General features: G+C 35.0%; 1 protein-coding gene across 1 annotated transcript in view; it reads right to left on the bottom strand.

Moving 5' to 3' along the window:
- Nucleotides 1-15285, bottom strand: part of LOC106462313 — a 59233-nt gene extending 43948 nt beyond the window's left edge. Inside the window, exon 1 of the mRNA XM_013922217.2 lies at nt 14657-15285. Within this exon, the coding sequence (XP_013777671.1) occupies nt 14657-14960 (304 nt within the window). The 5' untranslated portion in view covers nt 14961-15285. The remainder of the gene's footprint in view (nt 1-14656) is intronic.
- Nucleotides 15286-15899: the final 614 nt, after the last annotated feature.

Raw genomic sequence — 15899 nt, 5'->3', positions numbered from 1 at the left:
GTGAAGGGGGGAGGGATGGGCTCGGGGCTAACAACTCCACCCCGTAAAAACCAACCTGCTATAAGTAACTGCAACAACACCTTCCGTTGGCGAGGTGTTGTTGTGGCCCTATGCTCCACTGGGAGTTTACAGGAATAATAAAAAAAAATGCCTGGCCGCTATAATACTATTATCAAGTCATGTAACATTTTGTTTTTGCGACTCTAATCTGTTCAACAATACATTCATTACGCTTCACCGTACACAGTTCCATTATATTGTTGTAATTTTAAGTTCCTTTTTACTATAATTTAAAATCAGTTTTGTAACCTGCAATGATCATATACCCTTGAAAAAAGGCGTAAGCCGAAACGTCGGGTAGAATAAACAAACATTTATATGAAGTTGTTTGTCGTCTTCATTGAAAATGATTTCTATCCGTCAATCAGCACTGAAAACATTAAAAATAATAATAATAAGGATGAAATTGAACTTAGTGTATCGTGTAAAAGCCTCCTGCAATAGAAATTGTGCCACAAAACAATAGTTCATAGCCTGGATCATAAAACAGTGGTGGAAGTAAGGGCTGTAGACCTAGACATCATTACTACACTTCTGTATTACTTCTTGAATACGTAAAGTTCTTGTCCCATACTTTTACCAGGTCTCCAGATCTCTGTATGTAAAAGAGAGAGAGTTATAAGTTTATTCTAGTAGTTTATGTTGAGCCCAATCTTTAAAGCATTCTTCACATTATTATTATCATTTGTGTTACGACTGTTCTTGAATCTGTCACATTTGTGTCAGACGTTTTGACCCGATTTTCTGTTTAGTGTGAACTGTAACTGAGGAGGAACACAGTTATTTAGAAACCACGAAACTCATTTTATAAAAAACAGATATTTTTGGCTAACTATCCTTATAAAAAATCACTATTTGAGCTCGCGAAAGAAACAATTAACTTTTCCTCTACCCCCCCCCCCCCCCAACCCACCCCCAAGGTGGCTCAGCGGTAAGTCTGATGGCTTATAACTCTAAAAAAACAGGTTTCGATACTCGTGGTGGGCACAGCAAAGGTAGACCATTATGTGATTAAATACTAGCAAACAAATTATATTCTAGTGATGAACATATTTATAGTCTCCTGGTGTGACCCGGTAAGTTTACGGATTTTCAATGAATCCGGAATTCTGTTCCCCGCTGTGGACAGAACGTTGAGTGAGTCCATTCCGTAGCTTTTCGCTAAAACAACAACAGCAACAACTTATTTGTAATTTAACCTAATTATTGATACAAGCAAAACCAACATTAACATATTTCGAGCTCTGTATTTCTTTCGTGTCAAGTATTTGTTTTGTACTAAAAAGTATGTCTGCGGTATGTCTGCGGACTTACAACGCTAGACTCTGGGTTTCGATACCCGTGGTGGGCAGAGCACAAATATCCCATTGTGTAGCTTTGTACTTAACTTCAAATAAACCAAAAAAAAACCATACATACGCTTATTGTAGTAGGCATTAAAAAAAAGTGTTATTAGGTTTAATTTAAAATAAATGAAAAAAACAAATATTATAAGTATATGGATGAATGGATTTACATATTAGTATAATAACTCGAATTACTAAGTAGATAGCAACACTTTGCTTTCTAATACAAAGGTTGAAGTTCTTATTTTCTTTCATTACAAATCTCACCATATGTTCGTTCATGTGATATATATAAATATATAGTCTGAAAGACTGAGTTTTTAAAATAAAGCAGCTTCTGACTAAAATACTGTTACGCTGTCTGCCATTAGATAGGGATGACAAATATTATGTTTATTGCAGCAAATTTGTGTCGAAAGTAAATACATGATATTTACCAAATGAAAAATGATGTAATGTTTAACATCAGCTTGAAATTTTGTTCGCAACTAGTAATAAAAATAAACCAGTTCGTAAGTGCATCTCTTATATTACTTTCTTATTTATTTCAATTAGCTTAATTTACTTATAATCTTCTAAAACTATTAAATGTACTATGTCTAACGCATAGACATAGATAAACACACCACACAAATATATACATATAAAGAGAGATAGAAAAAATATAAATCGCTTGAAATTGTGTTATGACTTACGTCACAAATACGTCACTTAAGACCTGGATATGATGTCTTGCATGTCGACATGAGAACTGATAAACTTATCACTGACTCTTATCTTTAACATGGGACCGTTTTCCTCTATTTTATTTAATGTATGGTTTCATGATTAATCAAGTCCCCACTACCGGTATAGGATGGTTATTAGTAATTTACCTGGCTTTGTTGTTCTAAAATAGTCGTGCCAGGGAGAGAGATAAGCTCAAAAAACTAACAGTCACTCCGAAACAATATTTCATATAAAAATCAATTCGAAAACCTGCTGTTATACAGCTTATAATATCTAAGTTTAAAAGTTATTTATACATTGAAGCCAAGAACATGTACCTATAGGATGGACCTACGTTACGAATAGCAGTGTGCCTAATGTTATTTTTGACAGCTGTCTTACAGCACCGGTCTTTTACCAACATATGGACCAAGTACACTTGGTGCCTTTGACAATCATATTGTCATCGCTAGATGGATCTAGTATTTCTGATATTAACCACTTTTCTCGTACCGCTGCCAGGTTGAATCGAATTGTCCAGACAGTCACAATTTACGAGAAGAAAACGTTCTCGATGACCGTCATTACATTCCTATAACTGTCAGCTGGAGTTAGCACCCCAAGGTAATGATTACCTAGAGTTACCCGTAAGTTGGAGGCAGCACCCCAAGGTAATCGATTACCTAGAGTTACCCGTCAGTTGGAGGCAGCACCCCAAGGTAACGATTACCTAGAAGTTACCCGTAAGTTGGAGGCAGTACCCCAAGGTAATGATTACCTAGAGTTACCTGTCAGTTGGAGGCAGCACTCCAAGGTAATAATTACCTGGAGTTACCTATTAGCTGGAATCAGCGCCCTAAAGTAATGATTACCTCGAATAACCTGTCAGCTGGAATCAGCATCCTAAGGTCATGATTACCTGGAATAACCTGTCAGCTGGAATCAGCATCCTAAGGTCATGATTACCTGGAATAACCTGTCAGCTGGAATCAGCATTCTAAGGTCATGATTACCTGAAATAACCTGTCAGTTGGAGTCAGCACCCTAAAGTAATGATTACATAGAGTTACCTGTCAGCTGGAGTCAGTATCCCAAAGTAATGATTACCTAGAGTTACCTGTCAGCCGGAGTCAGCACCCCAATATAATTATTAACTAGATTTAGCCTGCCAGCTGGTGTTGGCATCCCCAAGGTAATTATTAACCTGGTGTTGTCAGCTGGAGTCGGCACCCCAAGGTAATTATTAACCTGGAGTTCTCAAGTGTAGTCGGCATCCCAAGTTAATTATTAACCTATAATTCTCAGTTTGTTTGTTTGAATTTAAACACAAAGCTACACAATGGGCTTTCTGTGCTCTGCCCATCAGGGGTATTGAAACCAAGTTTCTAACGTTGTAAGTCCGTCGACATATCGCTGTGCCACTAGGGGCACCCTAAAGCAAAAGTAACAAAATCTGAAGAATCACACGATTTAATTATTATTCCAAGTTTTCGTACAATAAATAGTAAAACAAATAAAATTGCGCATATGTTGATTTTTTAAATATTTAAATATTTTTTATGCTACGTTAAGAGAAGCTTTCCAATGGCACAGCGGTATGTATGTATGCTAGAAACCGGGTTTTGATACCCGTGGTGGGCAGGGCAGAGATAGCCCATTGTGTAACTTTGTGCTTAACTTCAAACAAAACAAAAACGTTGAAAGAAACGACGTTCGATTATTTGTTAGTCAATAACACGCGCCCTCTTTCTTTGACTCTTGAAGACTTAAACAGCGAATGTTGAGTAGCGCGTGCACGAACATTGAGTTCATTCACAACCGACTGACGTCAATAGTACTTAAAGAAAAATGGTAAGAAATGTGGTAAGTTCGCAAATTATTGCTCATCATTGAACTGAAAGCGCTAGCTTGCGAAAAACTGTTTCCCGATGAAGTTTTTTGCGCACAGATAAAAAAGTTTACAAGTATTCTATCGTCTAAGTGGGCTCTCTCTCTCTCAAATATAGTGATATTTGTAGAAAAATAATGATTTAATGGAAACTTCTTTATTGCCTTGAATAATTCTTTGTTATTTTCAAAAAATTAACTAAGTACGTTTAATCTGTATTTGCAAAATTTCAATCTGTCAAAACATTTTTCAAATTATTATGTTATTTTATCATACAAAAACAATGATTTTGGTACAATACAAATGTATTCATGGTCTACAAAATAACAAATTCAATCTTCCCTTCCGAATTAATTTCTCTATCTGTATAATAATTTCCTAATGGAATAAACGTATAGCTTTGATTGCTTTTGTCCTAATCGATCTAAACTACATTATATTCGTTTGTTAAAACTATTTTAATTACTGACTTGTTGTGTAAGCACTTCGTCCACTTGCGGATGCTGCTGATACATCTATTGGTTTTATGTTGTTATGTATGTATGTGTGTACACGTGGTGTATACTTCTGGTGGGGGACATTCCCTTTGAAGCTTTTGGATTTTTCTCGACTTTTGTAATTTATTCAATCACTAATTTCATGACATCCTATGGTATCTGAATAATTACTAACTGAATGAATATGAGATACTTCTATGATGTGTGTATATATATATATATACTATGTAGTTATAAAAGTGTAACTGAATGTCATAGCGATTGATGAGATCACTCACTATGAGTTACTAGTAGTATTTATATAGTTACTAAATCAATCGCTATGACATTCAGTTACACTTTTATAAGTACTTATATACTTGCTATTTCATTTATTATAAAATGTCCTGGTTTTTATTACTTATGATTTACATATAATAATGATATTATTATAGCTCGTACATTCATTATACAATTATTTCATTATTTAGAACACTAGTAATTTTACCATTATCTATTTGTTTTACGATCAGTGTTACTTCGGGTCCATTTATTATGAATGTTCAACGACTTTATAATTTCTATCCAAATATATTTGAATTACTCTTTTACCTGTACAGTTACTAATCATATTCTTATAAAATGTGTTTATGTTACCTATAGAACTAGTATTTCAATCACTATAAAAAATGTTATGACCTAAAAACTTATAATTCTGAAACTTCTACATAGACTACAAATTCAATCACATAAAGAAAATGAAGTGTTTTTTTTTTATTAGTATAGATGTCATGATGTAATTCCCACTAATACGACTATCCCCAGTGGCTCAGCGATAAGATCAGGACTAACAACTCTAAAATTAGGAGCACAATATCTGCGGCGGACGCAGCTCATATCGCCCATTGTGTAATTTTGGGCTAAAATAAATATCACTTCATTAGAAATTACAAACTTCGAAGGAACCATCACACTCCTTGTTGATAAGTTGATTTTTGGTTTTAACGTGAGGCACTGTAACACATTTTCAATAAAACGAGTGATGCTTACTATAAAATAATTCTAATTTCCTTCAAATTTTAGCCGGTTAATTAGGCTATTTTACTAAACCTGTTAATGTTTTAGCATTGCACCACCTAGGAAGAGAGATTACGTCAAGTCGTGTATACAGAAAAGACGTGTTCGTCGATAATCCGACATTTAATTTTACATCGATGTTCATTAGGTCATGAATTAATTATAAAAAAGTTTTATAAAATGCCTCGATAGCTAAACACCAGGTTATACAGTAAATTATATTGTATGACAAAATGTATATCCGAGGAGTTCTTATTATTATATTTTTTATTCCCATAGCAGAAAAAATTCCTTGAATACGTAAACTTCTTAAAAACAAAAACGGTCTCGTAATTAAAAGTTCAAAATAATAAAATAAAGAGAAAAAGAATGAAGTAAAAGCTAATTATTCTTTACTGAAAATGAAAATTATTTATAAAAGTTGGCAGCGCCTTTAGATCACATTAAATATTTTCTTTCTTTTTTTTTGAGGATTTCTATCCCATGCTCTTGAAATAAAACTTGGTTCAAAACAGTTTGGTTTAGCAATCTTGAAATGGGAATATTATATAAAACAAAGCAGTAGTTAACTTCTGCCGTACAGATATACGTATATCAGTAGAATATTTCATACTGACAAAACGGCTATTTTATACAGCACAAATGATGCCAAAAAAACTAATGTTTTTAGTTTCTTTTTTTCAACTTATATAATCAAGAATGCGTAATAAAAATTAGTCGCATCAGTTCGATATCGTTCAGCGACACCTTGTGTGAATAACAATATAAAAACGATCAACAATATTGATTATTTTAGTGTTGTTTTAGACATGGGTCATGCCTACATACATAACATGTATTCTTTTGTTTGATCTAGTTATGTAGCTGGCCATTTGTTCGTGTTCCATCAATAAATAACAAACGTGCACTTTGGCATTTCAAGTAATATGATTAACGAATCCAGAAAAGGTTTTTTGGGGAAAATTTCTGTTTATTTACAATTGGGTCTTTAGCTAAGCCTGTTAGTATAACCTACTGACTTGTTGAACGTTATTTGGAAATGGTCGTATGTGCATGCTTCTAAACATCGTTCAATCTCAACACAGCGAATGGAGAAGGATTATGCACCGATTTATTTTAATTACCCTTTTACCTTTTTAGTTAAGATACAAAATTATTATCGTGAAAGTAGCATTAGAGTGTCATATTCTTCTGTTAAATTATATATGTGTGAATGTTGTTAAAACCACGTGTTAAAAGTTTATATACATAATAAATTATTTTAATGCTGAATAAATAAATACATAAAATTTCCAATTCCGGTAGGCCGTTTGGTCGCAGTGGCTGGTCAATTAGAGTGCCAGTACTGAGAAACTGACGATTCATGGTTCGCGTCCCACTGCCCCCAAAAATGCGCTCTGCACTTTTGGACCGTGAGTGAGCTAAAAGACTTACGATCTAATCCCACTATTCGGTAAGACTATAACTATATGTTCAAAATTTGGGACTCTATACACAGAAAGTTGCTGTGTAGCTTTGTGGGAAAATTCTAAACTAACACGTTGGCTGGAACTATGTATTTATACTTCATATTGTAATACTGCTTTTAATTAACACCTTTCATGGACAAATGATGCACATCACGTTCATAAAGTCTTCTCTTCTTATATAAATACAATATTGTTTTATTACGTAACACAAATGTTTAATATATATACCAGGACCAGAATATTTACATTCCAATCGATATTAATGCAACTATTACATAAAATATTGTTAGCCTTGGAAGAGAGAAAAATTGTACCATCTGTTAGTTAATCTTACAAATACCAGTAATATTACCAATGTATTTATATTGAATTTGAGAAAACTCCATACTGAAAGGGATAGATACCAATATCTGTATGCTTGAAACATGACTAGAAGGCTGTATAGGGATAGACACCAATATCTGTATGCTTGAGACATGACCAGAAGGCTGTATAAAGTTTACCTCAATTTTCCTATTCACAAAACTATCATAAACGTCAGTAACCATTCTAATCTCGCAAAAAAATTATACATTTATTCCTTTGACCACCAAAATATCATTACAAGATCCACGTGTGACCTTCCGTAGCCACCGTAGTCTGTATATGACTTTCAATCAGTCACACTAATTAATTTACAGTAATCCTAATCCCGTTACAATACTCGTGTCATCTTCTCCCAAACACCGTAATCCACCAAAAGAGCCACATGTAACCTTCCAGGAACCAACCTATAGTCCAATTACAAGACCCATATATGACCTCTTCGCAACTATATCCTAATCCCAGTACAAAACCAATAACTAATCTTACCATAATCATCCTAAACCCATTACGAGACCCTTTAGTATCTAGTCTTTCATTCTATAGACACATGAACCCTATTATTACGCCTTTTACTATCAATATGAACACCTCTTGATTATTACGATCTTATTCCAAGATTCATTTATGAGCTCACAACGACACTAATGCTATCACAAGATCCGTATATGATTTTCCCACAACCTTCCTAGTCTCTTTACAAGACCAATATATATATAAAATTTTCTCGCAACCATTCTAATCCCATTAAATACCACTTACGTAACCTTCCAGCAACCACCGTGATCTGATTACTTGATCCATTTGGGATCTCCCTGGAACCATCCTAATCCTATTACAAAATTTATCTGACCTTTAGAATACCACCCTGAACTCATTACAAGGCCCATATGTGACCTTCCCGTGTTCACCCTCGTCCTATTAGTAAGATTAACATATCACAATAATTCCATTACAATTTGAACCTTTGATGTTCAAACGGAATAGTGAATTTAATTCAATCGTAAGGACTGACTGAGTATTTACTAAAATGTGATTCGTTTTCAGCTTAATGACTGTGAGTGTTGTATGTGGTATTCGAACGAATCTTTCACGTGAAAGATGTTGCTTTAAATGCCATAATGTAGCTGACACTTGTCCTTAAAGAAGTGTTAATCTAATGCCAAACACCATTCATAGTTTGTGGTAAAATAACGAAAACTAACACAGAAGATAGCCGAGAGAAAAATCACGTCGATAATTATGTTGTTGTATTGGTGTTACATAAGTATTGCAGTGGTGACCAGTATGATTTTTAATCTGGCCACGTTAATCTTTTTTCCTGCACTCTAATGTCCCCATGTGAGAGAATGGCGTATTCTGGCTACCAGACGATTTTGTTTTACATTGTTATTGTTTCAATTATCTAATAAAAGTATTTTTCGTGACCTAAGTTTTTATCAGAATTACTTAATTGTTATAAAAGTTATGTCTTTGCAAAAGTGTCGAAAAGTTAGGCTCATCGATCTGCTGAACGTCATCCTCATTACAATTTTAAACAAATTTAGAAAATGGTATGCATTAGTTATAAAAAGGCATTTAGTTTACTTTTTGCTTATGTACATAATACTTATTGTAAGCTCACTTGGATGGGAAAAGAACTGTCACAAACGTTAATGTTCCCAAATGCGAACATATCGATAGCTTCAAATTCGATGACGAGGAACCCATTTTGAGACTAATAATGGTTGGAGACGGCTTGAATGGGTAATAAAGAAAAACTTTAATATAAGTTTAGCATAACTGCAAATGTACAACGTTTCGGCAAGGTTTTGTTTTTATCTTTTGCCTGCATATTCACAATCCGTCACGCTAATTATTGAGTCACATTCAGCTCGCTAGAACAAAGGTTTGTGAATTTCAGATATAATCTAGAATCATCAGTAAATTTAGTAGCTATGCTGGATTAATATTCTGAATTTAAAATTAATGTTTAATCGTGCTTTACATAAAACTAAATGTAGGTTATCTGTAAAAATAGTTATTAGTGCTAAATATTACCCATTAAAATAAATATATCTGTCCCTACTTATCCATACCTGCGGAATTAGTTTCCCAAGTTTACAAAAACCTAATCTTAAGTATCTGGTAAAACAACAGTAATGCTGATTTTGAATGTTAATCGGGCTCCGTTTTACACCAGCTTTGCTGGTACATTTTTACACCCAGTTGTGTCTAATATGATAAGCATTAATATTAATGTAAGCCTTACTTCGATATAAACTGATGTAGCAAATATATATGCTATTTTCTAACCCTAATCCAGAGTATCTACTATAAATAAAAATTGTTTATTGTTGAACTATATTTCTATACATGTACTGTAATAAATATATTTATTTTTTGTGCGTTACTAATCCTGACTGACTATTTAACGTTATTCGGAAATTACAAACTATAAATGAGACGCTACATGATTATCTAATGAAAAATAAAATGAAATGTTTGTTGCCAAGCGCAAAGCTACAAGAAGGTGTGCTCTGCTCACGGCAGGGTTTCAAACCCCGATTTCTAGCGTCATAAGCCCATTGTCTTGCCGTTGATCCATTGAGGGCAATAAATTGAAAATTAACTCTTTGCCTTTTTTAACTTACAACAAAAAAACAATTAGAAACTTATGAACAAATCGCCGTGAGAAGGCTCGTTTGTATTAAAGCACAAAGTTACAAAAAGTGCTTTCTGTGATTTAAACCATCTTGTGTATCGAAACGCAATCTTCAGCGTTATAAGCTTACTGACTTACCGCTGAGTCATCGTGGGAGGTGGTATTAGAAGGAGAGAAAACGGAAATATTCAACATATGTTACAAGTGTTAAAACAGATATACTTTAAAAAAGTATTGTATTCAAAGTGTGGAGAAACGGGTCTTTACTCTTCGAACTATAGACAAAAATGATATCAAATGAGTTAGCGAGTGCAAGAAACAATTATAAAAAAGTGTTTCTTACAAAAGTGCTGACAAATATATTTTGTGAAAAACAAAAATAAAGTCTTCAGACTGAATATACGAGGGCAAAGAGAGTGTATGTGAAAATACCACAACAATCACGATGTTTGTGTTTTTACCGTTTACAGAGAGCTGAATTTCGATGTGAGAAAATATGAGGATCTATAAGTTACTTTTCGTAAATACCTGACTGTGTGGCTTTTCGAAAAGAAAATTCCTTTCCCTGCTTGTTCTCTTTCAAGAAATATCTTTGATATGACTTTAGATTACAAAATCTCGTGATGATATCGGCAAAGCATACTAAACAGCTCATTTTTGTCAATGTACATCTACATGTTTCTTAATTGCTTGTTAACAAAGGTTTGATTAAGAAATTATATAAAAACTTTGATGATAATGATATACCAGTCCTCGGTGTTTGTATGTAATATATATATATAATAACTTTTCTTTGTTCTCTGTTTCTTTTACCATGTCTCGATAAACGCTACAGATAATTAAGAAATACATACCCAGTTGTTCCTCAATAACAAGATCCTGTGTTATATACATCTCAAATATCTCTGGTGTGAGATTAAGACTTTTTAAAATTGTATTCTTTATTATAAAGACAACGAACGACTTATTGTTAAATTCTTACGTGCATTATTTGACTTAAAAGTAAAATAATAATAATACTGTATATAATAAGTAAATTCAGACACTAGTAAAATAATTAAACCAAACTAAACATTGTTATAGTCTAAATGATCTTCACTCAGACACACTGGAATCTGGGGAAAGCTAAACCATATCCAACCAAAATAGCCAGTTCACATAAAATAATAGAAGCTTGGGCAAGCTAAACAATATCCATTCATAATAGCCAGTTCACATAAAATAATAGACGCTGAGGCAAGCTAAACCATATCCAATCATAATAGCCAGTTCACATAAAAGGTTTAGCTTGCCCCAGCTTCTATTAATATCAAATCATAATAGCCAGTTCACATAAAATAATAGAAGCTGGGGCAAGCTAAACCATATCAAATCATAATAGCCAGTTCACATAAAATAATAGAAGCTGGGGCAAGCTAAACCATATCAAATCATAATAGCCAGTTCACATAAAATAATAGACGCTGGGGCAAGTCAAACAAAATCACACTCTACAATATGTCTCAGATACAAGTGATGGAAACGGAAGCCGGTAAAACAGAATCACACAATACGTAAAGCTCAAACACAGCTAATAGAAGCGGATACAAGTTAAACAGAATCACACAATACAATATGTTTCAGATACAAGTGATGGAAACGGAAGCAGGTAAAACAGAATCACACAATACGTAAAGCTCAAACACGGCTAATAGAAGCGGATACAAGTTAAACAGAATCGCACAATATACAAAGTTCAAACACAGCTAATAGAAGCGGATACAAGTTAAACAGAATCGCACAATACACAAAGTTCAAACACGGCTAATAGAAGCGGATACAAGTTAAACAGAATCGCACAATATACAAAGTACAGACACGGGTAATGGAAGCGTAGGCGCGTTAAATAGAATCAACACAATAAGTTAGGTTCAGTCACGGGTAAGCTCAATAAAATCACACTATAACTCATGTTTAGACATGGGCAACAGAAGTTGAGACATGATACACAAGACCACACACACCATCAAGGTTAATCACACTTTATACAAACGATATTTCAGTTCCATTTCTACCTTTGTCGATCGCGCTCAATTTGTTGACTAGGATTACACATTTTGCCTGACGCCTAAAAGTTTATTGCCACAACGTTCTGCTAAAGATAGCAATGTTGATGCACGACCTAATATTACACCGTACATCCTGACAAAATTTCTAGTGTTAATCCACTGCACGGGGCTTTCAATCAAAATAATAAACTCCATCGGTACTGCTTTGGAGGAGTTGACATATACGTGGTCAAACGGTATTGTTGTGACGTTAGCTTCTTCGGCCATCCTCATAACACGTTGATTACGAAGTGCGTCTTCAAACCTGTGAACTTTTAGCTTGCTAGCCTTCGTCAAATTCAAGGGACTGTTTCGTATTTTGTTAAAAGTACCAAAAGATGTACCAACTTCATTCCACTGGCTTTTTTTTTTAAGTCGGATGATTTCCTTTCATAACCGTTATTATCACTTCGCAGATGACGTTGTTGCTGCAGATTGAGTGGAATTGTGTTTGTGGAGCCCATTGTTGTCCTAAATGCTCTGTTGTGAAAGTTTTACCTCTTCCAAGGAAAACATTAAACACTTTTTCTTCGAAATGTTATGTTCTTTGGTTCTACATCGGTGTATGAGTGTTGCTCCTTATAAAGTCATTATATAATAATTTCTATATATCCGAGCATGGCAGCTACACACTGAAGAAATGCTCGAAAATTCGTCGTGAACCAATAAACGCTATGACTCCCGTGGCGCCACAACTTTCAATTTTGTCAACAAACTAATATAATAGCATACAAAAAAAGTGCTTAAATAAAATGGCATTAAATTTCTGTACACCAGTTTGTATAGAATGGAGATAGAAGTTGAGACAAGTTACACTCTACATCAGTTTCAAACAGGGTTATTGAGATATGAAGCAAGCTAAAAAGAAATCATATTTCAAGATCAGCGGTAGAAGCTGGGATAAACTAAATAAAAATTACTAGCTTTCAGAAATGGGCTATAAAAGGTGTGTCTAACTGAACAGAATCACACTATGCACCACATTTAGACGCGGGCTGAGGGAGCTGGCGCACTCCAAAGAAAACCATTCTCTGTATCAGATTCGTGTACAACCAAAGGAAGCTAAAGAAAGGTAAACAGGATTACTATCGGTATTAGGTTTAGGCACGTGCAGTGGAACAGAGGCGTGTAACGTGATGTTTATACAATGCTTGATCAAGATGTTTTGTTTCAGCATTCCCCGTATTTACAGTTATTAGTTGTGGGTGTCGGTCGATTATAATAATATGAGCAACATTAACTGATGTGAGTTATTTTCATATTTTAATAACTCTTATTTCTGTCATATGGCGGAAATACGTAATTAATTCAACAGTATTTTCTGATTATTTAAATAGCGCGTAACTCCAGGATTTCACGAGAAAATTTATTCCCGTGTTGGTACGTACAACTCTCTGATAAAAGGTAATCATAAAATTAGATATTAGAATACCGTAGTGTTTATAAGATCGCCTTGGCCTAAATGAATTGAAAAATATAAAAACAATAACATTACAAATTTCTCTTTTTTTGTGATAAATATCAGAAATCATATTCAACAAAGATTTGTATTTGTAGTAGGTTTGTTTACCACTGTTTTTGACCTATATTATGTTCCCGGAACATTTAGTTATCACTGAATTAGTGTATCTGTAGATGACTGGTAGCTTACGAGTTAAAACAAGAAGGAACATTTAGGAGAATTTGGAAAGTTGGTTAGTCTACCCGGCATGTCCAGGTGGTTCGGGCGCTCGACTCGCAATCTGAGGGTCGCGGGTTCGAAGCCCAGTCCCACCAAACATGCTCACCCTTTCAGCCGTAGGGGCGTTATAATGTGACGGTCAATCCCACTATTCGTTGGTAAAAGAGTAGCACAAGAGTTGGCGGTGGGTGATGATGATTAGCTGCCTTCCCTCTATTCTTTCACTGCTAAATTACGGACAGCTAGCGCAGATGTAGTTTTGCGCGAAACTGAAAACAAACAAACAAACTAGACCCAATAAAGTGTCCACAGTGTTAGAGTGCTTTAAGCAGGAAATGATCGGAGTGGATGCAGATAATACGCTATATCTCCTTCAGGTTTATAATTCGAATGAGATGTAGGAGAGAAAAATTTAAGTTATAGCTTAAAAATATTTTGTGGTTTGTGTCTATGCTTAAAAAAGGCTTAAAAATAAAATTATTCATTCCTTTACCATAAGTATTGCAACTTTTAGGCTATATTTCAATTTATGGACTAAGCTTTTTTTTATTAACAAGCGAACTGAAATGTTTACTATATATTTTGTTAACTCTAATATACAAACAGACTGTTTTTTTTTTACTCGAACGCCCTCACTAGCTGCTACGCATAATTTCTCAGTCGTAAGGAAAGAGCACTTTTACAGGGGCATTTATGTGCCACCAAAGGCCATTAATCTGAATACTATCAATTTACATATACAATTAACTTTCGATTATTTAGAGAAGTAATGCTTTCAAATAAGAGTTTTTAAATGATGTTGCCACACACACACACACAGATATGAATGTAGAAAACTATCAAACTATAAAACTCACCAATCTGGGGTACGTCGTATTGATGGGATCCCCGGCGCTGTCGGACAAACATTCTGTGCTTTAACTTTTTCTGTTGTCTGTGGTCAACAGCTGACAAAGGCCACTGGTCAAGGATGTATTTAGGTTGCCGTGGTCTGAGAAAGGATAATGTTTTTTTACGGTCGAGTTGATGCTGCCTGACCTGTGGGGACAGATCGTTTCGAGTGCGTCGAAGGTCGGAAGCATCCTGGCTGTCCAAACCTGATGTTTGTGACAGTATCATCAGGAGGGGCGGCAGAACTGCCCACAGTGGCGCTGTACCCATCGGGGCTGGTAGCGGAGCACCGTCGGTTGGAAAGCTTTTGTTCTCTGCACGCTACGGCCGAGACAGACCGTTTCTCAATGAGTCATTCCACTTCCCGCTTCTACTATCAGGTGCTGCTGGGTGTAACTATTGCGCCTGCGCCTGCCTGAAAATTATGAGTTAAAGGAGATTTAGAGCACAATGAATGACGAGGTGGTGTTTGGAAAATGGTCTCTCTTTGCACTTCCTTCCCCTTTTTATGACCACTGACTGCAGATGCCCTTTTTATTCTTTTGATTAAGGCTAATTCGATTTTCCCTTTCTTCAAAAGAACGCATGCTGCAGATTTGAAGCCTTCGGCAATGCTAGCGGAAACTTAATAAGTTCATCCCACTTTCACCCACACATATAATACCAGCCAGTACCACATCCTGGTGTATTGATGACGCAGCACACAACATGCGGTGCTCGTGACCCGCTCTTGTATGTGCGTACTAGCTCGACCACCTGGTGGCAAGCTGCACAAGTGGGAATTCCATCTTCCTCGGAAATTTTAGGACAACGTAAGGAGTGCAGTTAGAAGAAATAAGCGAAATAAAGTCCTCTTGTGAAAAAAATCAATGAATTCATAATGGGAAAAAGTAGGGCAGTGATTGTGATACAACGGAAGCTACAAGTTTATGTTTGATCTACGATATGTAATAATAAAGAAATAGTTGCAGCAATCGAATAACTCTCCATAGAAAAAGCTGAGGTTGGTCCATTTACGTGGCAAGAGATGTTTAAGTCACTGTAAATAATTCATGAAACTTTCTGAGAGAAAATACTTCATAAAGACCGCGCAAAAAATAAATAAATAAGTACCAGTTCTCCCACTAGAAAATGTAAGCCGTCACTTGAGCTGCTATTTTACTTTCTATGCTGTGTCGTTCCTTATAGTTATCAGTGATTTATGTAGAA

This window comes from Limulus polyphemus, unplaced genomic scaffold (assembly GCF_000517525.1).
Source record: "Limulus polyphemus unplaced genomic scaffold, Limulus_polyphemus-2.1.2 Scaffold1140, whole genome shotgun sequence".
Taxonomy (NCBI): domain Eukaryota; kingdom Metazoa; phylum Arthropoda; class Merostomata; order Xiphosura; family Limulidae; genus Limulus; species Limulus polyphemus.
The sequence above is the reverse complement of the archived record's forward strand: the minus strand, read 5'-3'. Positions and strand labels throughout refer to the sequence as shown.